General features: G+C 40.3%; 1 protein-coding gene across 6 annotated transcripts in view; it reads right to left on the minus strand.

The window, feature by feature from the left end:
* Positions 1-23,644, minus strand: part of atf2 (activating transcription factor 2) — a 224,207-nt gene that overhangs the window by 174,742 nt on the left and 25,821 nt on the right. For all 6 annotated transcript variants that reach the window (XM_039757684.1, XM_039757680.1, XM_039757683.1 and 3 more), the window contains exons 3-6: positions 20,503-20,599; positions 19,946-20,064; positions 14,182-14,331; positions 1,954-2,132 (exon numbers count right to left, since the gene is read on the minus strand). In XM_039757684.1, the coding sequence (XP_039613618.1) occupies positions 1,954-2,132; positions 14,182-14,331; positions 19,946-20,064; positions 20,503-20,599 (545 nt within the window). The remainder of the gene's footprint in view (positions 1-1,953; positions 2,133-14,181; positions 14,332-19,945; positions 20,065-20,502; positions 20,600-23,644) is intronic.

The raw sequence follows: 23,644 nt of genomic DNA on the forward strand, positions 1-23,644 counted from the left end.
TAGTGTTAATACTTGCACGCGTACTTTACATAAATCTGGAGGAATCCACCAGGTGGCAGTGTGAGATATTATCACGGTGAGACATGTTCGGCTTCCCTGTAATGTTAATTGCCTAGAACACCCATTAAATTCCAATGACACCTTACCGCAATATCTCTGAAAAAGATGTTTATTTATTAAATCCATCAATCCAGGGATGTGTCCATTCCAGCAAGCATTGGGCACAAGTGAGAAACAATCCCTGGACAAGGCCTCAGCTCATCGCAAGGTGAATACAAACACACAAATACACTAACGTCATTTTAGCGGCACCAAATCCCCAAATCTGCATGTCTTTGGAAGGAAACTGAAGCACAGTGTGGAATCTAAGCAGGGAATACCAGCGACGTGACTTGCTGCGAGACAGCTCTGCTAACGTTCTGCCACCGTGTCACTCCCATGTGTGTAATTATTAACAGTATTCATTATTTAAACGAAATTAACGATTTATTTGTAAAATGTAACATACACACTTTAATGCATTTCATCATGAAAGTGATATCAAGTATAAATCTAAAGATTCTAAATGTGCAGAGAGTTGGAATATCATACATTTAATGTGTTCTGTGTGATCTATTGCTGCTTGCCGTAACGATTAAACTGGGATGACGTTTACGATGGTCTGCTTTAATGATAAAGTAAACTACAAGGTTAAAGTGGACATTTCGAGATTAAAGCCGAAATTTCCACTTTAATCACAAAATACACATTTTCACCAACTCCTTAATTTTTTTGTCAGCGGCTCAAATACAGCGCAACAAAACAAAAAAAAAAAAAAGAAGACGGTATGTGAGACTTTTAAAATGTATCGTGTCATTACGATCGGGAATATGCGACGCTTGAATAAAAAAGCACCACGAATACATCTGTATGTCGGCATTTTGCTTCACCACATCGAACCATTCATCAAACATCGAAGTGCACACACCGATCTCGTAGGATCCACAAAGCTTTCTGTCACATGTAGATAGTAAACAGAGATGGTACATTCCAACTTTTAGCACACTGCGGCCCCCGACTTTTTGCTGGTACTGCAACTCGCGCACACTTCACGTTAATTTCTGAGGACCTGCTCAGAGGGCGCATCAAATGAATGTTGTGAACGCGTGGCAGCCATGATGCGGGCGCGTACGCGTTCTGAGCGTAAAGTATAAACGAGCCCTAAGGGTTTCAGGGGTTGGTGGATGTCCACCTTGCGAACCGGCACTGATCCCTAAAACAGGGGGAGGGGAGTGGTTTTGTGGCTCAAGAAAGATCATCAGATTAATTACGACTGCTTAATCTCACTTCGTAAACCATACACGACCCATTTACATGAAATACAACAGAGACTCACAACCTGCCACGTGCAACCCGCAATAGTTTAAGGAATCCAGTGGTAGAGGACTCGTTCTTTTTGTTGTGCTGTACTCTCCATTAACATAAAGAACATTTCTTTTTCTAAATATAAGATCTTTGAAATTCATACAAAAAAAATAAAAGTACTGTGGCCAAACACACAGATGCTCTATGCAGAGTATATTTCTGTAATTAGTCCCCCATATTCATACATTAATTAAGAAGGTTATTTAAGGAATATTTCAATAGTCACTGCTTCTGTGAAAAGTATAAGAAACTAGGTGCTTATGACGCAGTGATTAAGTGTCCTGATTATGACCCATATGGCAGTTAATGGATACCAACATGCAGCCGCAGTTCGAACAGATTTAACATAATTAGGTCAAGATGACAGCGATTAATTTCATATATTAAAGAGGAACTAAACTTTCAGGAATTAATCACGAGAAAGCACTTGCTTTTATTTTAATTAATGCTCATGTTCAGACCAGCCAGAAGCAGTCATATATCCGTTTGAAATACACGATGAACGATGAACACAAACATTAAATAAATAAGAGTTTGAGAGGTACTTACACGATGGGCCTGTTTACAGATGAAACCTGTGTAATGACAGTGCTAGATGTTGGAGAAGGTATCGCCTGCTGTATTACCACATTTGCATCTGAGCTGGCAAGGAGCACATTAGGAACCTGCAGTGATGCTGGACGAACGATAGTGGATGTCGGCTGTGCAGACGGTGGTAATAGAATGTCCTGCAAAATAAAAAAAAAAAAAAGAAGAGAAAAAGCGTTTCTAGACCAATGCTTTACCCATCAAAACATATTTGTTTCCTTAATATTTGAAAAGAAATGTTTTGCATATTGCAACAATTGTGATGGGAATAGGCCATTCAGCCTTACAATGTCCATCCTCTTTAGCCAGACTGACCAAAATAACATCAATTCGAGATTTAAAGGTCCCTGCATAGCGTCAACCCATGAACGGCTGCAGGGTTGGATTACATACCTGGTTGTGTGCTTAGAAAATTTGCTGACCAAGTGTAGTCACCAACTTCTTTAACACGTGTCACTCTGTCATACCAGTAAAAAAAAAAAGCAGTCAACTGCTGTGTGCCTCAATGACTACTGCCTCATAGCACTCACTCCCACTATGATGAAGTGCTTTGAGAGACAGGTCAAGGCCCACGTAATATCCACACTCTCCCCCATACATCAGTAACATCAGCTTTATCCCTCTACAAACTCTCCAGTTTGCCCACCATCCTAAACGCCCCACTGATGAAGACATTGCCAATGCACTCCACCTGGGGCTGACACACCTTGAGGGTCAACACACATACGTGCTGTCACACACGTGCGAGTAGGAGGAAGCTATATGGACCAAGTGAAGGTAATTCCATACCAGGCCAGGGGGTGGCAGGGTGCACTAAACCCTCTTCTGTTGTCTCTAAAGATCAAACACGGGAAAACCTGCCTGATTCAACCTTGAAGACATCACTTCCGCCGCCCAGAAGAACGTCATTTTAGATGCCCAGAAACATGTCACTTCCCGCGCCCAGAAGCATGTCACTTTCGGTCCTGGCCTTTAAAGCCACCATTTTTTGAACACTAAATCAGTTAAGGCTGGAACTCAACCAGTGCACATAGTTCTCTTTATCAATTACCCATTTTGCAGCCAGGAACAATATGTGGGTGGCTGCCCCAAACCTTTTTCCTGTGTTGAGGCTGATTACTTCACACTGCATATGCTTTTCTTAGGCCTCAACCCCGTGTTCAATGCCGGATCTTCTCTGGTGATCCTCTGCCAAGCCTCTAATGCAGCCATCTTCAGCTACTTCTTGTTCTGGGGGCTTGTTCCCCTAGGTTTCCTCTTCAGCATATGGAAATCTTGCTCAATTGGATTTAAATCAGGTGACCAACATGGCTAATCAACAATTTTCCATTTTTTTAGCTTTGATAAACGATCTATGTGGCCTCAGCAGTGTTTTTGGCTCATCATCTTGTTGTAGTGTGAAGTGCCATCCAGCGAGTTTAGAGACATTTACTGGAAATTCAATAGTTTATAAAATGAACCTGTATCATTTGTTTCTCTGACCATTACGATAATAAATGATGCAGATGGACGAGCTTTTCTCCTGCCTGATTACTGACTAAAGGTTATTAGACTTGTCTTGTTTCTTTCTTTAATTCAGTGCTTCCCTAACTCGATCCTGCAGCCAAAGGAGGTCCCCAGGACCAAGTTTGGGAAACGCTGCTTTAATTAATATGTTTGATTTCTACCACATTTTTAGCAACCATCGTTAAGGCAGTCCGATTCCTACGGGTGAGGGACACCCTGCAGAATGGGAATAGAGATACGGACAGGCCGGTTTCCATCTGCAAGGGTCCCACCTCCAGAAGTGGCAACCGTCGAAACCTGAAACGGAAAGGAGTAAGATTGTTCATTTGTTCTTTTAGGGATAAGGCACTGGGCTAGTTCCCAAGCCGCTAGAATTGAGGTGTTTTGTGTTTAGAGTTAGGGTTAGTCTTAGTTTTGTTAGGATAAGTGAGAGTAAAAAGATTTCCATATGACCTCTTGCTTGCCACAGGTAGAGTACGCAGTCTTGGGATTCGCTGGTGAGTAAAGAATAGTGTCGACTGGCTCCTCACCACGTGGCGGATTATTTGGTTTGCCATCCAGAGGAACTCACTCACTACTGTCTAGGGAAGTTTCCCAGATCTCATTCTACATTTGGCAAGAGGTCTCAGTAGAGAGCAATGCGATAAAATATCCAGATGAAAGTTCTGTTTTGAGTAAGAATAGCTCATTAGGTACAGGGGCAGCTCTTTGAAATAAGGGCTGGTCTGGGAGTTTAAAGCAGACGCTCCACACCCATAATGGGAAGTTGGATCCCACTTTATATGTGTTAAGATGTTGCAGCCTGTGGAAGGGGAGAATCCCATAGATAGAATAGGGTTAAAAGTAGAATAAGATAATTACATAGTGTGGAATATGACCGGCCATTCATCCCGGCCAATACCCGCAAGCCGCCAGATAGAGCTCTCCCTGCAGCATGGAGGTGCCCCGAAGACCAGCAGGGAATTCTGGACAATGAAGTTTTTATCCACAGTCCTGCTGGATACCGTGGGGGCCACTAGATGACGCTGCAGGGAGGAACGATATTTATTTGCCTTACACCCCGGAAGTACGTCCGAGTCACATGGACAAGGGGAATGACGTGCTTCCGGGGTGAAGAAAAGGACTTTTGATCTGACCCGGAAGTGGTAGGAGATCACATGGACTGGGGATTGCAACACTTCCGGGTCAGGGATAATAAAAGGATTGTGGGAGCTCCCAGACGTCGAGCTGAGCTGGGTGGAAGGGTGGCAACACGTCTGGGAGTCGGAGGATTGGTTTATTGTGATTATTGCGATTTATTTAATGAGTATTGTGGAGAGGAGGGTGCTTTGTGCACTGTGCAGAATAAATATACTCTACTTTTAGACTTTTATCTGGTGTCTGGCGTATTGGACAAGGGTTCAAGGGAGCAATATCTGTCACAATAGTAATTAATGAGTGAACAATTTACACAGTATGTGGAAAATGTAAGTGGTAAAAAAAAAGAATAGGGCTTAGATTAATAAGTAAGATTTTGTCATTAGTATAGATTTATAAAGTTTATGTTTTCTGTGAAGTGATTGTGTGTTGTCTTTGTGGCTGAGTAGACTCTGCTATTGTTCTCTTTGTTGGAATTCACAGCAGGTTACGTCATCAGAGGTAGTTGGCTGTATGTTTGTTGGTTATAAGTGAGTGAAAAGGTAAAGGCAATTAACTCACTCTTCTGCACAATTTGTTTCTTTTCGTGCATCGATTTATTTCCAGGCTTAGTATGTGAGTACATATACATCTTACCGCTCAGCGAATTGAAAGAAAATAAATGTGCGATTATTGCAACTGAAAAATTGTGTGTGTAAATTGCAGTTATAGGACCGGAAATAGTAAAAAATTTAGTCAATAATGGATGATCATTCTAGTATACAGGAGGTAAAGGGGAAAAAAAAGGCGATGGCTTAATTAGGACCTAAGTTACAAAAGGCAGCAGAAGCCATATATCAGGCTAGGGTAATAGTGACACAGATGACTTACTACTCAGGAGAACAATGTGGACGTGGCCAAGGTGGAAGATGAGACGTCGGTGGGAGAAATAAGTGCTATGCCTTGGAGGATATGGACATGGGCAATGTGAGTGCCCTAGGAGCATTGGTGATCAAACCAAATAAACACCTGGCACCTGACCTGGCTCCCCATCATGTGGGTGCTTGGTGTGTGGGTGTGTGTGCCCTGTAATGACCTGTTGAGTGAAAGTATGACTGAAAAAAAATGAATTGTGTAAACTAAGAAAACGCTTTAAACATATTGAAAGAATGCTCTGTGTGTTTAAAAATGCTGCTCAGTGCCTAAGAAATGAGGTGTGACTGGGACTTTCTCTAAAATGTACTTGTATTAAACTGCATGTTCAGTGTCTGCTGAAAATATATTGTGCACACAAGATTTTAAAAAGATCTGGTTTAAATTTCCAGAACTCTAAGTTAATTTGGGTTAAGATATATAAATATGTGAATGTGTAAATATTTGGCATAATGAAAACGTCTCTCCAGGGTTCACTTCCTGGGTCCTCCCTGCGTGGAGTTTGCATGTTCTCCCCGTGTCTGCGTGGGTTTCCTCCCACAGCCCAAAGACATGCAGGTTAGGTGCATTGGCGATCCTAAATTGTCCCTAGTGTGTGCTTGGTGTGTGGGTGGGAGTGTGTGTCCTGTGGTAGGCTGGCGCCCCACCCAGTATCTGTCCCTGCCTTGCGCCCTGTGTTGGCTGGGATTGGCTCCAGCAGACCCCATGACCCTGTGTTAGGATATAGCGGGTTAGAAAATGACTGACTGATATTCCTGAATGGTACACATTTACAAAAAAAGGTAAACAAAAATAATCAAAATTGGGGTCATTGCCCGTCATTTTCAATTATGGATGCCTCGGCAACAAAAAATGTTTGGTGTTAGCAAATCTTTGAAAATGGATTATTTCAAGGAAGAGTGTAAAACCCTTTTCTATTTTGTCTGCATTTCATTTTTCCACTCTGTTCTTAGCCAGATGTTAAACATCTAATTTGCTTCTGACTACAAATTGAATTATTTATTTATGAAGCTGACACCTTTATCCAAAATGGCTCACCAAATGAATACGACGCAGTTGAGTGATTAGCAAGAAAATACATCAATAAGCAACAGAGAGTGGCACAGTGGGAGCTGTGCTGCCTCTCAAAAAAGGAGACCAGGGTTCAAGGCCCAGGATATTCCTACGTGGAGTCTGCATGTCCTATGTGGGTATCCACCTACAGTCCAAAGACATGCAGGTTAGGTGCATTGGTGATCCTAAATTGTCATTGGTGTGTGCTTGGTGTGTGCACGTGCCCTGCAGTGGGCTGGCACCGTACCTGGGATTTGTTCCTGCCTTGTGCCCTGTGATGGCTGGGATTGACCCCCGTGACCCTGTGTTAGGATATAGCGGGTTGGATAATGACTGACTGAAAACGTCACCACTTTGCTTATAAAGATGTTTATAAATGTGCAAAACATCTTTTCTTCAGAGCCTGATCACGTCAAGGAAAAATGTTATTTTGATAAATAAAAAATACAAAAGAGACAATTTCTTTTGAGAATAAAATGCTGCTGGTATGGGTATGTGATGTTGTGTGTCTGTTAGCCAACTTATTAAATAGATTCCAAATGTGAAGGTTCATATATATATATATATATATATATATATATATATATATATATATATATAAATAAATAAAAGTGCCAAAGAACTGGCTGAATCTTGGCTATCTGACAAAAACGCCATTAACAAACATATGGACATAAACCCAGCATATGCAAACTTAAGAAGAACATATTCATAATAAATAAAATATTACGACCAATACCCCCCCCCCCACTTTGCTATGTATTGCCTTTGACTCTTGTAAGTCTAAGCATTAACCTCTGATGAAGGCTCCTGGTAGGGGTTGAAAGCTCAGGAATAAAAACTACTTTATGATACGGAATTCATTTTTTCTCCCTTTGTGGATCTCCAGCTGCTAATATGCAAACCGTATCACAGACCTTCTCTTCCATATATATATATATATATATATATATATATATATATATATTTGTCTTGGATATTATTTTAAATGCTTTACATGAGTCATTAGGTAACTTAAGTAAGGGTGGTAAGGTGGTGCAGTGGTTAGGACTGCAACAGGAAATGAACGTCAGACTTGTACGTTCTATGTATGGAATGAAAAGTGTGACAGGCAAAATAGTGTATAAATGCTTTGAATAGTTGATACCTGATAAAAATAATAATATTATAATTATTATTATTATTAATAAAGCTTGAGGAAGTTTAAATGTGTTAAAGACAGTTTAAGTGACTTTGAGAATGTTTTGCAGTATCTGGAAGAGATCTCCGTGACTGAAGTATATTATGGTTTAAGCGAGTTTAGGAATACAGAACAGTATGTGAAAATATGTGGTGTTTGCTGAAGGAGTGGAGTGATTGCCAAGACTATGCGTAAAATTGGGAACATATATGGTGCTTAAATTAAAAGAGCTCTGAATTCAACCTGAAAATTATATGGTTAGGTGCAATGATAAAAGTCTCCATGTAATATGTGCACTACCTTCCTTTTGAGTGCTGGCCATACTCTGATAAAAGGAGGTTCTTTTAGTAATTTTAAATTAGATGTAAAAGTAAAATGGAACATATTCTCTAAGACAGCAAGGAAGCTGGTGATCAGTACTGACTTCCAGTCTAGGTAGTGTTCCATACTGAGACAGGCTATACAAAAGAGAGGTTGATTAACAAAAAGTTAGACTGTTCTTTTTCTACAGAAGCAGAATTCTGGAAAAGATGCAAGAAACGGAAGATATCAGTGAAAAAGCATGCATGAACAACTGGCTTTAGCAAGAGGTAATGGGTAGAAGAAATCAATATTATTAAGCTTTAATAAAATTTATCTTAGTCCAAAGTACTGTCTCAATATGCGTGAATGCAATAATGTACTAACTACCCTGACAGCATTTTAAATACAAATAGATTTTGAATTATAAGACAATTGATACAATGTGATGTTGATTTCTTTTTCCCATCCACTTCTTGTATTATAAATAACTTGTAAACTTTAAATGTGGAATGAGAATAGAATGTTACTGCTTGAATGACTACATAACTGATAGAATGTTTAGCTTTATTTTCTATAATTTGATGCTCTAATGAAGCATTCCAGATTTTAATTCTGAAGCCATAGGCATAAATTCATGTGTCAATTTAATTAGTAAAATATTAGTAAAATAATAGATGTATTTTAAGATAATAACTGCTGGAATAATTAAGGGACTTTATGTAGGAAAATGCTTAAGCATATTTTATACTGTATGAACTACCCTGATATACACAGTGAAATATAAATTTCTTTTGTAAATGATTTAAATTCTAATACTGCAAATATTTGAAAAATGTTCTGTAATTAGAAAAATAGTAGACGGGAACATGCAGTTTAACTGTTTTTTATTTTGATCTCAATTCTAAAAGTAATTAGGAATTTACTAGTCCATACTGTGGACTTTTTCTTGCTATGCTGACTGAGAGATGTTCCCTGGAGGACACGGGTATTATATTACCATCCATAATGAAGAGGGGGTTGGGGTGATGGGGGGCCAGAATGCCTGCCTAGGCTCCAGGTCAAGACTGGAATAAAACTTTCTTCAGCAGGGGTGGGCAAAGTCAGTCCTGGAGGGCCGCAGTTGCTGCAGGTTTTTGTTCTAACCCAGTTGCTTAATTAGAAAGCAGTTCTTGCCAATAATTTAATTTCATGGCAGGTTAGTGCTTTAACTAGGCCATGTCAGGTAATTCTCTTATCCTAGACCTTTTTCCCCTTTCTAAGGATATCATCCAAATAATTTGAAGGCTAAAATGGATTAGTAATTCTCAGTCCTTACCTTTTCTCTCTTCACTTTCCTTCCAAGTATTTAATTAAACTCAATATTGCATGATAAATACACACAGGTGTAAAGGGGAACAAGCAAAATGGAGAGATGCTGGTCTCTTTTGTCTTTTGCATGTTATTGCTAATAAGGAACAATTAAAAACAAAGAATACAGCTGTTTAAGACTAAAATAAGCAATAAGGGTTCAAAATCTTAACAAGTGAGACAACTAAAGTGAAGCAGAAGTGTTACTTGAGCAATAAGTGCCTCTTATTAAGAAATTGGGTTGGAGCAAAAACCTGCAGCCACTGCGGCCCTCCAGGAATGACTTGCCCACCCCTGTTCTAAAGGAACCTCCACAGAACAACAACCTCCACACCACTCTACTTTCTCTTTTCTTTTGCCACTCCTGGATGTATTTATGTTTTCTGTAGGAGACTTATGACATTTGGCTCTTATGAACTTGTAATATTAATGGGACTGGTTTCAGAGTTTTCACTTACTTAATACCCTCTCGCCCCACATTCCCCCTAAGGGAAGAAAGGTTGATATTCAGTTTGCAAAGTTAGTTTCATAACAGAAAAGGTTATGTGCCAATAGTTTGAATATTTTGAGACAACTAAATGTTATTCCCTTAGTGTGTGTATATATTGTGACAGATAGGGGGCGCTATCGCTCCCGTGAAACCTCAGACTTGACTCCAGACACCGGGTAAAAGTAAAAATATTGACTTTGTTAATACTGCACAGTGCACAAAGCACCATCCTCTCCCCAATACTTATAAATTAAACAATAGACTAATCAATAAACCAATCCTCCACTCCCAGACACGTTGCCACCCTTCCACCCAGCTCAGCTCAACGTCTGAGAATTTCCCACAGTCCTTTATAGTCCTCGACCCGGAAGTGTTTTGCCCTCTCTGTCCACGTGACTAGGAACAATTCCGGGTCAGATAAAAAAAAATCCTTTTTCTTCACCCCGGAAGTACGTCACTTCTGTTGTCGCTTTGCCTATGACGCACTTCCGGGTTATAGGGCACATGTGACTCTCTGGGCCTCCCTGCAGCGTCCTCTGTTGGCCCCTGGGGTATCCAGCAAGGCTGTAGGGGAAAACTCCATAGTCCATGATTCCCTGCTGGTATCCGGGGCACCTCCATTCTGCAGGGTGAGCTCCATCTGGGGGTATTGGCTGGGATGACAAGCCGGCCATAGACCACAATATATATATATATATATATATATATATATATATATATATATATATATACTGTGTATATATATATATATATATATATATATATATATACATATATATACTGTATATATATATATATATATATATATATATACATATATATATACTGCATATATATATATATATATATATACATATATATATACTGCATATATATATATATATATACATTGTATATATTAAGACTGACTTTATTTTATATGATGATTTACATTTAATGATGAATATGCTTTTAATTGAGTGGAGTCCACAACTATAACCAAACTTCTTCTTTCGGCTGCTCCTGTTAAGGGTTGCCACAGCCGATCATCTTCTTCCATATCTTTCTGTCCTTGTCATCTTGCTCTGTCACACCCGTCACCTGCATGTCCTCTCTCACCACATCCATAAACCTCCTCTTAGGCCTTCCTCTTCTCCTCCTCCCTGGCAGCTCTATCCTTAGCACTCTTCTCCCAATATACCCAGCAACTCTCCTCTGCACATGTCCAAACCAACACAATCTCGCCTCTCTGACTTTGTCTCCCAACCTGAGCTGACCCTCTAATGTACTCGTTCCTAATCCTATCCTGAACAAACGACACTGTGGCTGGTTTGGTCAAACTAGATACAACTATAGAGGGAAAAAAATTTTGAGGGATCTGTTTTTGAACATAATGGATAAAATGAGTGGAAACTTGTGCATGGTGTTTCACACCTGCAGAATTCATTTTTGACCATTAAAAACAAATTGGCCAGGAGACAAGCAGAGATTAGATAAAATGACCACCTGTTTCACTGCTAGTATTACTGTCGATAAGGGGTACCCCCAATGAAGCAGGCCTTACACCTCATAAGACACAATTTTTGGGATCCAAAAGTAATTACAAAATTACAGCTGGAGTTCTGCAATACTGACTAATATGGAACAAAAGATTTAAAAATGTTAACCTGCAGGTTAAAGTTGCTTTTCCTAGCATATCATGGATGACAGCACTTGAATTTGAATCCAGAGACTGAGCTGCAACAAAGGTCTGTAAACAAATGCATCATCTGACTTCAACAAGAAAGAAGCCACACCAGGTAGGAGCTTAAGCTGTGGACCAGGCCATTGACCAATTGACTAGTGGACAACGTACTCAAATTCCACTCCAGGGGACCATGGGTTCCTGCTACTAACAAGTCAACTGTGCTAGTGCCACAAACCCGCAACATCTGACTCAGAAGTGGCCTCCTTGCAGAGTGACCTAATAGGAGAAAATCCATCAGTCATATGTCTCTGAACCTTACAGGCAGAAACGGTTCCTGGTGACGTCTGTGTCAGCCTTCACCTTTTCTGCGCAACAGTGTTACTTTACTCCACCAGTCCACAGAGCAAATCCCACCTTTGTCACCAAGTAAATTACCATGGACTCGCACCATGTGACATCTCAATTTGCAGATTTGTGCTGGTGGTAACTAATGGTGATCAAATACAAATCTGCAAACTGAGGTGAATGGCCTGCATGGGGTGAATCAACAGCAATACTGTACAGGCAACAAGCGGGAGCCAATCCTGAACAAGGTGCCAGCCCACTGCTGGGCATCTGCAGTACATACAGAGAGTGACAATGAAGAGCTGCTGATTTATCTACCCTGGAGCTCTGTGGGGAATGGGAGGAAAAGGAAAACTGACACAGAGTCTACTCAGACAACCACCAGGTGTGCAAGATTAAAAGCCCGTATGCTGGACCTGTTGGGTCGTAGCACATAGCCCTATAAAATACCTTTAAGAATAAACAATCTATAAAAGAAATCAGAGAGGAAAAAGTGAAGTGTGGTTTGTTTTTAGTAGTATTTTCTAAAAATACTCATTTTCTTTCTTTCTTTCTACACACTAGAAGCTGTTGTGGAAAATCACCTTCAGGAGGCTCAGTCCCGAAGCACTTTTAGCCACAGGCTCATTCCACCACCATGTGTAATATGGTACCTCTGGGGTCTTTTCTGCCCACTGCTACGCTACAGTGTTCAGAACCCATTAAGAAGGCTAACAGAATGTCAGGTTATATAGCGCCTTGATGTTTGGAGTACAAGTCACATGAGGTTCTGCTCCAGCTTTATAACACACACTGGTGAGGCCTCATCTGGAGTCCTGTGTGCAGTTGGGGTCTTCAGGCTTCAAAAATGACATAACAGCGCAAGAGAAGGTCCAGAGAAGAGAGACTAGGCTGATTCCAGGGCTACAGGGGATGAGTTAGGAAGAAAGATTCAAAGAGGTGAGCCTTTACAGTTTAAGAAAAATAAGATGAAGAGGAGACCTGACTGAAGTGTTTAAAATGATAAAGGGAATTAGACCAGTGGATCAAAACTGTTATTTTAAAATGAGTTCAGCAAAAACACAGGGACACAGTTGGAAAATTGTAAAGGATGAATTATGCACAAAGATTACACAGAGAACCACAGACACATGGATGGTTATTTTAGAAGAATTAAGTGGGTAACACTGGTGAGCTTTGTTGGGCTGAATGGCCTGTCCGCATCTTGATTGTTCAATCATTTTATCAGGAAATTCAATGCTTCCTTCCAACGTACTTGTTAAGTTCACTTTGAAATATCTGTACAAAATATGTTTATTTATTTATCACTTGATTGGCTGTATTATTTGTTCTGTGAGTTTGTATTGTCACACACGTGCGCATGGGAGGCAGCTAAAGGGCTTGAGTGAAGGCAGTTCTGAGGTGTGCCGGGATGTGGCAGATGGCACTGACTCTTTTTCTCCCTTTCCTGTAGACCATTCTTGGGAGATTCCACCTGCCTCTCTTGACGTCACTTCCGGGACAGAGCCAACGGAAGTAGACCTTACCAGCTCCGGCCCCTCTGATGTCACGTCCGGGCTTGATCCAATGATTGATGAACACTTACCCGATCCTTATGACCTCACTTCCTGTCTTCCCCTTTAAAAGCCTGCCCTTTTTCCCTTTTCCCTCAGTCTTGTTCTGGACTCAGTTGTATGCACTTCAGTGCTGGTTATTTGATAAAAACGACTTTTGCAGCCAGGATACCATATTATACGGGTGGCTGCCCCAAACCTTTATCTGTTTATGTCTCATATCTAATCTATGGTGGTGCAGTGGGTAGCGCTGCTGCCTCACAGTTAGGAGACCCGGGTTTACTTCCCTGGTCCTCCCTGTGTGGAGTTTGCATGTTCTCCCCGTGTCTGCCTGGGTTTCCTCCCACAGTTCAAAGACATGCAGGTTAGGTGCATTGGCGATTCTAAACTGTCCCTAGTGTGTGCTTGGTGTGTGTGTGTTTGCGCACCCTGCCCGGGGTTTGTTTCCTGCCTTGTGCCCTGTGTTGGCTGGGATTGGCTCCAGCAGACCCCTGTGACCCTGTAGTTAGGATATAGCATGTTGGACAATGGATGGATGGTTGGATAATCTAATCTATATAATGTACAGTGCCTTTCCTATTAATATTGATAACATTCAAATCAATTGTTGTTGTTATATAAATTTGATGAACAACCACAATACATGCAAAAGGAATGTCAGTGCTAAACCACAACTGGGACTGCAAAACCAACTCACCTTGTCATCACTTGTGGTAGATTCTGGGTGAGGCAATGGACTATCCTGATGTGACGTTTCTACAGATGGCGGCTCTTCAATTTTATTTCTTACAATTGTTGTCGTCGTTGTTGCAATAGGAGTAGCAAGGGGAGACAAATCTAATGGCATCTAACCAAAGTAAAAGGTAAATGAATCAAATCTCAGAATAATAAATGTGTTGCCTATTAAAAAGTATTCATCTTCTTGGAAGTTGTCTTATTTTATTTTTATACAACACTGAATCACAGTGGATTTAGTTTGGTTTTGTTGACACAGACCAAGAGAAAAAGACTCTTTAATGTCAAAGTGAAAGCTGGTCTCTGCTAAATGCACTAAAATTAATAGCAAATCTAAAACACAAATAACTGAGTGCTTAAGTTTTCATGTCAGTATTTAGCAGATTGCACCTCCCGGAGTCTTGATAGCCTTGAGTCTGTCTGCACAGGTCTTGCTCTCTCCATCACCTCTGTCATTTTTCTTGTTCTTCTTTGCACTACTGAAGCCCAGTCAGGTGCCTCAGTGATAGCGAATGAACAGCCTTTGTCAAGACCAGCCACAAACTCTCAAGTTAGACTGAGATCTGGACTCTGACTCAGCCATGTCAGGTCTGGCTGGAGTGATTTCTAGCTGGCAAGTTGATAAATATTTTGTATGTCTTTATTTGTAAGCTAGATGTAATATTAGAGAGGCCTGTTTTGATTCACTGGTGAGAACAGTGGTGTTTGATGTTTACCTAACCAGCCCTCCCATTCTTTAGGATGAGCTCAGGATGTGAAATATATGGTGAGGGTGATGGGGCATCAGACCAGCTTGGCAAAGGTGACTGTGTTTGGACATGGAGCCTATAAGTCATCCACCACAGGAAGGCCATAAACGGTCTAAACAAAGCAACTAGGACATGAGTTCTACATGAGCGCGTTCAATGATAACTGGTAAGAAGGGGCCTGGAACTACCCAAAAAAGACATAAATCGTTTGCAACGAGTGCAGAATGCAGCTGCTAGAATCCTAACTAGGAAAAGAAAATCCAAACACATTTCTCCAGTTTTAATGTAACTACACTGGTTACCTGTGTCATTCAGGATTGACTTTAAAATTCTGCTTATGGTTTATAAAGCCTTAAATAATCTCGCCCTATCTTATATATCGGAGTGTCTGACATCTTATATTCCAAATCGTAACCTCAGATCCTCAAATGAGTGTCTCCTTAGAATTCCAAGAACAAACCTTAAAAGAAGTGGTGAGGCGGTCGGCCTTCTGCTGCTATGCACCTAAAATCTGGAATAGCCTGCCAATAGGAATTCGCCAGGCTGATACAGTAGAGCACTTTAAAACACTGCTGAAAACATATTTCTTTAACATGGCCTTTTTATAACTTCAATTTAACTTAATTTAACTTAATCCTGATATTCTATATGTTCAATTCATCATAATAACTATTCATGGTGGCTCTAAAATCCGCACTGACCCCTACTCTCTCTTCTGTTTCTTTTTTTCCGGTTTCTTTGTGGTGGCGGCCTGCGCCACCTCCACCTACTCAAAGCTTCATGATGCTCCAACAATGATGGATGGATCAAAAGCCAGAAGTCTACGTGACCATCATCACCAAGCCCTTCCGTGAGAACCCTAAATCCAAAGAGGACTGTTTCATTTATGTTAGGTAGAATGCCCAGAGGGGACTGGGTGGTCTCATGGTCTGGAATCCCTACAGATTTTATTTTTTTTTCTCCAGCCGTTTGGAGTTTTTTTTTTGTTTTTTCTGTCCCCCCTGGCCATTGGACCTTACTCTTATTCTATGTTAATTAATGTTGACTTATTTTGTTTTCTTATTGTGTCTTTTATTTTTCTATTCTTTATTATGTAAAGCACTTTGAGCTACTGTTTGTATGAAAATGTGCTATGTAAATAAATGTTGTTGGAAAATGTATTCTATTGCTGTAATGTATGGCGGTCTATGATTGGTTTTGAATCTGAGGTCATTCTGTACTACGACACCCCATTGGTTTGTGTTTTGTGGTAAGAATGATATAAAATTGATCACCTTGCCTTTATCTCTCTCTCTCACCATCTGGCCATGAAGAGAAGACCATGATGAAGACAACTTTATCTCAGCAGCCATATTGAGACAGGCATGTGCCCAGTTTCAAACCTCCACTCAAAGGTCATGTGGTAGCAAAGCAAGCTTGAATGAAGATAAGTCGAGAGCCACTACTACTGGACGCAAGATGCACTACTACTTTGGGCATAGGGGTATGATTTGCCAATATTCACATTGTATTCTGCTTCCCTAATATTTTAAGGCATTTTATCAATAATACCTAACTAAATATGTAGCCTAACTCCTGCCTGTTTCTTCACTCTGCCTAACCGCCTGAGGTTACAGATGTATAAGGGAAGAGGCAAAAGGTGTTAAATTACCTGACTACGATGTGTATGGGATTGCAGACATTTTATTAAGGTCTACACAATCTATATCTATAAAAGCCAAATACCATTGACTCACTCATTACGAAATCTCCCAAACCATGAGGACTTGAGACTTGAAATTTGGAATGTAGGTTACCTTTGGCCCAGAGGTGCTCGCTAAGAAACGGTTTTTAAAAATTTTGTGGTTCAAGCGCAAAATTTCTTATAGTTTTTTTAGACCCATTCACTCTATTTCTTTCTAAAATAAATTTCTTTTAGTTAGTACAGTAAATAAAGTAAATTCATCCATCCATCCATCCATTATCCAACCTGCTATATCCTAACTACAGGGTCACGGGGGTCCCAGCTAACACAGAGAGCAAGGCAGGAAACAAACCCTGGGCAGGGTGCCAGCCCACCACAGGGCACACACACACACACACACACACACACACACACACACCAAGCACACACTAGGGACAATTTAGAATCACCAATGCACCTAACCTGTATGTCTGTGGACTGTGGGAGGAAATCGGAGCGCCCAGAGGAAACACACGCAGACACGGGGAGAACATGCAAACTCCACGCAGGGAGGACCCGGGAAGCGAACCTGGGTCTCCTAACTGCGAGGCAGCAGCGGTATAAAGTAAATTAATAAAGTAAATAAAGTAAAGTAAGTTAAAGTAAATTCAAAATACTTTCATTTTTTGTGAAGAGTACAAGTTTTGTTTAGATATTTTCGAGTTTCCACAAAGTGTTTATAATTTGCCACTCATTTATCATTTTAAAATAATTTAAGGTTATTTTAAGGTATATTAAAGCAAGTTATTTTTTTTTTGAGGATTTTGATTTTCATACTTTTTAAAATTGTATTCATTTTCATACTTTCTTCATGAATTGTTCTATTAAGTTTATACCTCTTTAAATAAACCCGTAAAACTATGACCGAGGAAGAAAGGGTTTACAGTATCTCGCAAAAGTGAGTACACCCCTCACATTTTTGTAAATATTTTATTATATCTTTTCATGGGACATCTACTGTTCGTTTTCAGGGTGATTATTGACCACCAAGGTTATTCCTCTTTTTATTTTTATTTTATTTTATTGTAGAATCAACTCTCGGCAGCAGGCAGGCCATGCGGCACATGCATACGGACGCCGTTCTCATTCCTACCATCTTCGCCGTTGCTTCCCCTACCTCTTCATATCTTAAATCATTCTTGAGGCAGATTGAAGACTTAAGTGCCAACTTAAGTGAAAAATTAAGGAAACGTAGTAAGTAATTGCAACACAAGAACTGACATCATCAGTTTTAACATGAAAAGATGCCGACGAAAGAAGAGAAGAAGCGGGCCGCTAGGGTGGTAAAAGAAGAGCTGCTCAGGAAGCAGCAAGTGCATCAACCTCTGAGCAAATGCTAAACGTACAGAGAAAGAGTAAGGAAACTATGAAGAGAGCACTCAGCATTTATGACAGGCCGACACAGAGTGAAAGAGAATTGCTCGAGCAACTGAGAGCAAAGAACAGACCATACGACGAAGACAGGCCAACATTGAGCGAAAGAGAATCACAAGAGCAAATGAGATGGAGGAAGAAACTAATCGATGTCGGCAATCAGTGGTCAAACGTGCCAGAATTACAAAGGCAAATGAGACAGAACAAAATGGCATCCAGCGACAATACACAGATGCTGATCGCGTGAGAATAGCTAGAAGGCACTCAGTCAAGTGTATTCACTGCATGTCATCGTGCAGTCTACCGTTACTGGTAAACAGTGTAAAAGGGGAAAATAGTGTCACCACAACGCCAGGTCAATAGCATTATTGGTTTTATGTTTTGGGGTTGCTGTCTTGTTGAAAAACAAACCTTCTAAGTTGCAGGCTTCTTGCAGACAACATCAGGTTTTCCTCCAAGACTTCCCCATATTTTGCTACATTCATTTTCCAGTCTACCACAAGGACTGCTGTAGAGAGGCTTCCCCATAGCTTGATGCTGCCACCACCATGCTTCATGCTAGGGAAGGTGTGTGTTTTTGATAATGTGGGATGTTTGATATATGACATTTAATCTGATGGGAAAAAGCTCCATTTTAGGCCACAGAACCTTCTTACAGATAACTTCTGAGTTCTCCATGTGCCTTCTTTCATACTCTACCTGAGGTGTCATGTGGGGTTTTTGTGTTTTAAACAGTGGGCTTTCTCTTTGTCAATCTTCCATAATGCTGAGAATGGTGAAGCATCACGGCATGGTTGTTGTTTCTCCAATGTCAGCCACTGTACCTTGTAACTACTTTAGAGTTCTCAGAGTTTTTTGGGTGGCTTCCCTCACTTGTCTTCTTTAATTTTTCTAGATGGCCTGTTCTAGCAGATTTCCAGCTGTGCCAAACTCTTTCCATTACTTCATGATTGATTTAACTGGTCTCACATGCTTGCACATGGGAGGCAGCTTAAGGGCTCTGGTGATGGCAATGACCTGCCGGACCAGGGGCTGGCACTGTGTGCTAATGCCTTTGCTTCTACTTCCTCTGGAGAAAGGAAGATTGACAGCAACTCATATCGCCGATGTCACTTCCATGTCTGTCCATCCCTTTACGGCTATCTTGCTTCAGTTCCTATCCAGAACTCCAGTGTGAAAAGACTACTCGACATTTACTGCATGTTTGATTTGCTTTTCCTAGTCCAATTATGCTGGGTCACCAAGGTGCTGCCCCCAACTCTTTATCTTTGTTTGTCTCCTCTTTTACACTGGATATTCAGCGATGTGGATCTTTCATTTTCTCTGTCCCCTGACTTGTGCTTTTCATCCAGTAGATTGGCGTGTTCTTTTGTCTGAATTTTGTAGGTTAGCCCTCCATACTGACTCACCATAAGTTGGTCCTTCCACATTCAGGTGCATTTTTACTACAATAAATTGAAATTCCACTCAACCAATCACACAACTTCTAAATCCAATATGGCTGCCATCTTAAAGAAGTGAATACTTACACAATAAATGATTTTGTGTTTTATATTTGTAATTATTTTAGACCACTTTGCAGAGATCTCTTTTCGCTTTGACATTGAAGAGCTCTTTTATGCTGATCCCTGTGAGAGAAGCCAAATTAAATCCTAAGTGATTCAATTTTGTAAAAAAATACGATATGAAAAACTTCCAAGAGAGTGAAGACTTTTACAGTCACTGTGTCACCAAACCTTTACCAAAAAGGCACACACAGACATATATTGGAGCTGAATAAATGAAGGCGGCTTTTAATTGCTTAAAGTCAATGACTGGTAGTGAGGTACTTGTACACGGAACCTATTTTCAAAAATAACATTCTGAGTGTTTCCCTTTACCTTTTTAATGTCGTCTTCTGCTGCCTTTTTGAAATCGTGTTCAAAGGGGCTAGCAAGTTCATTAAATAAACCAACTTCCTCACAGTTCTTCAAGAAGCGAGTTGGTGTGGGAGTTTGGTCTGAAAGCACAGAAAAACACATATTCATTAAATTTCTTAAGTTGAAGCATTTATTCAAAGTGACTTAAAAATAAGAAGAATAAAATTCAATTGTTAACATACTACTTGTCTACAGCTGAAACACTGCCAGTTTAAAAGAGCCTCTTAGGTCGGTAGAGAAGAAGAACTTTCATGCTTTAGAACATAAAGCTTTATCTACAAGAGTCACACGGCATACAAATATTAATAGCGATAACGCAAAAAGAATCATATATCACAAAAAAAAGAACAGTAAATACACAGCTCTTAATATAAAGAGATTTTTAATCAATCACAGAAATATCTATTTTCATACAGTGATGCTTTACATTTATAATAGAATGCCACACTTATATTGTTTAGCAACATCTTCAGTAAATATCACGAGATAATATCTTGCTTGGTGAAAATATTACCTACCAGCCACGATGACGCTGTCATTTCGTGCCGGACCAAACTTTAGTGTCATCTCATGTTTGTGCTTGTGGACAGCCAAATGGTCCTCATTTGTAAAACGCTTTAGCAAAGAAAGTAAGATAAAAGGCAAAAGTTGGCATCAAATAATAGGAATAATATGAAAAAGATGGATAGAAGTGTTTAATAAACTAGCACAAAGTTACAGTTTGTACACATTATGCATTAGAAAAAACCAATATATAATACTAACTAAATCTTAAAGAAAATGTTAACAACTTGCCAGATACCAGAACATAAACAATTTAAAACCATATTAAAATGTATGTAGTTTAATATGGTCTTGGCATCTAACCATCTAGTCATACAGATACTATGGACAATTATACATATAAACATATCTATCTATTATATATATCTATCTATAATATATATATATATATATATATATATATATATATATATATATATATATTGTGGACTTGTGCCTCCTCCAGACCGCAAGGGGACGATCGCCCTGGTTGTATTGGGGGCCACGGGTAGAGGGCTTGGAAGCCCAGCCCTGTAGCGACCCGTGGCCACCGCCAGGCGGCGCCCCAGTGCCTGAGGAATCCTGGAGCCCAGCAGGAGAAGAAGACAGGAGACACCCGGACGGCTTCCGGGTGCACAGCCGGCACTTCCGCGCGTAGTGATTTAACAACTGGGGCGGTTTTAAGATGACGTTTACGATGGTCTGCTTTAATGATAAAGTGCAAAAAAAAAAGAGCACAGAAGATGTTACGTGAGACTTTTAAAATGTATCGTGTCATTACTTTGGGGAATATGCGACATTTGAATATCAAAGCAACATGAATACATTTGTATGTCAGCATTTTGCTTCACCACATCGAACCGTTCATCAAACATCAAAGCAAGCACATCGTAGTTGGCGTAGCAAGAAATTCAGGCTGGAATTCAGGGTTTGAATGTGGAGAGTTATGACGATATTCCAGAAGAAGATGACATGACTGTATTTAGATAAATGTACATTGTTGTACATGAATAATTATAAGATAACCCCTGAAAATAAGCCCTAGTGCATCTTTTGGAGCAAAAAGTAATATAAGACTGCGTCTTATTTGCAGGGAAATACTATATATATATATATATATATATATATATATATATATATATATATATATATATATATATATATCTGTATTTATCTCTCTCTCTCTATTACACATATATATATATACATATACATATATAGATATAGATATATATCTCTATTGTGGTGGACAGCCGGGACCCATGCCCGCCATGGACACCCCTTTGACACTGGATCTGGGGGAGCAGCCATGGGATACAAACTACATTCTCCGGAATACTTGGTGGCAGCCCCCCAGGTTGCATCGGGGCCAATATTTTGGAACACCGGATCTCATCACTGTTGGGCTCTATGGCCATAACCAGGAGGAGCTGCAAGGCTTAACAAGCCTGTGTAGGCTGAATGCAGCCACACCTGGAAGTGCTTCAGGTGGTAATTAACCTAATTCAGGCTGCACTTACGGTGGGCTATAAGAGGAGCCTACAACCACTACTTGGCTTGCCAGAGTCGGGAGGAGGAGGAGGACGAGTACAAAGCTGCCTGGGAGGGGTGTTTTTGATTTCTGTGTGCTTTGGGGACTGTGTGGGGACTGTGCAGGGCCTGTGTGACATGGGGGAAGACATGCCCCACAGCTGTAAACTACAAAAATAGATATTTTTGTTTCTTTTGACCTAGTGTCAGTCTGTGTCAAGTTGGCGCCAACCAAGTGCTTCTGCCACACTATATATATCTTATATATAAATGTCTACGCGTGGAAGTGTGTGTGTCTGCCTGTCCAGCTCGGAAGTGAGAGGTGGAGTCGGGGTAAGGTCTCCACCAGCGAGGAAACAGAAAACTCGCTTAGCCGCTAATAACACAAGTGAGGCCAGCATGTCAGCCAAATGAAACCTCTGAAGAAAGACACAGTCGCTTAACAAAACAGCATTCCTTTTACTTTTCCTTCTGCCGCTAATGCACAAACAAGGCAAACACATCGGCAAAATGAACCCTCCTAGGACAGAGACGTCCAGAATAGTTCCTTTCAATTACCTGACATCTTTCAGTTTTTTTCTGTCAATTTCAATAGTTTATAGGAGCCCAAGCTTTTTACAGCACAGGCTTACACACCTACTATATATATATCTATCTTATCACAAACATGCAGCTTGGGGACAGCATTAAAGCTCCAGTAATTTCTCACCGATCCACAGAGTGTCACTGTATACTAACATCTCTTCTCTTCCTCCCTCTACAGACCAGTTGATTGACAGCCTTACCACCTCTGCCATCACTTCCTGTTACATGTCCACCTGAACCCGACTCCTCCTGCCTGTGTTGTACTTAACTGAAAGTGCTGACATCTTAGGGCAGTCACTCTTGAGAATCTCATCTGTGAAGGCTTTTTTTCCTTTTCAAACACATTTATATTTTGTTTCTTTTCAGTTATATGGGGTTTTGCCTGTGGGTGCCCCAACTCTTTATGCTTGCTGTGTTTTTCATTACTATAAAATATATACATACGCTTCCATATGACACTCAGATACTCGCCATTTCATATCGACTTTGATAAGAGACCACTTCTTTTTTATTTCGGGTATTGTGTGACTTTCTGAGCTTGAGCTTTTGATAGCCTTTGTCACGCTGTGCCACTCTGTCAGTTTTCTTTTGTCGCTTATACAGCTGCTGAAGCCACCAAATAGTATGTTTTTCTTGGCCTCCACTTCGCTGAGCAGGACTGCCAATTCGCATTGGCTGAAATTCTTTTTTACACATGCTTTTGCCATTGTCTTTTAACAAATCACAAAACGGAAGGGCTTATTTATATTCATTTGCATATTCAAATAGGCAAAATCTGAGTGGAGTCAGGGTGGGGCTGTAGGCGTGTGTGTTAAATTTGATGTTAATTGGGATTTATAAAGGAAAAGTGCATAGAACTTTGCTGACACACAGTTTTATACATGTGAATTTTTTTGTATACACACATTTCTAGTTTTGTCCGTACACCATGTTTTAGTATGAATTCTATGCAAGGCGTTATACATGAGGCCCCTGGTCTTTGCTTAGATGTTCAAACTGTAG

This window comes from Polypterus senegalus, chromosome 6, assembly GCF_016835505.1.
Source record: "Polypterus senegalus isolate Bchr_013 chromosome 6, ASM1683550v1, whole genome shotgun sequence".
Lineage (NCBI taxonomy): Eukaryota > Metazoa > Chordata > Cladistia > Polypteriformes > Polypteridae > Polypterus > Polypterus senegalus.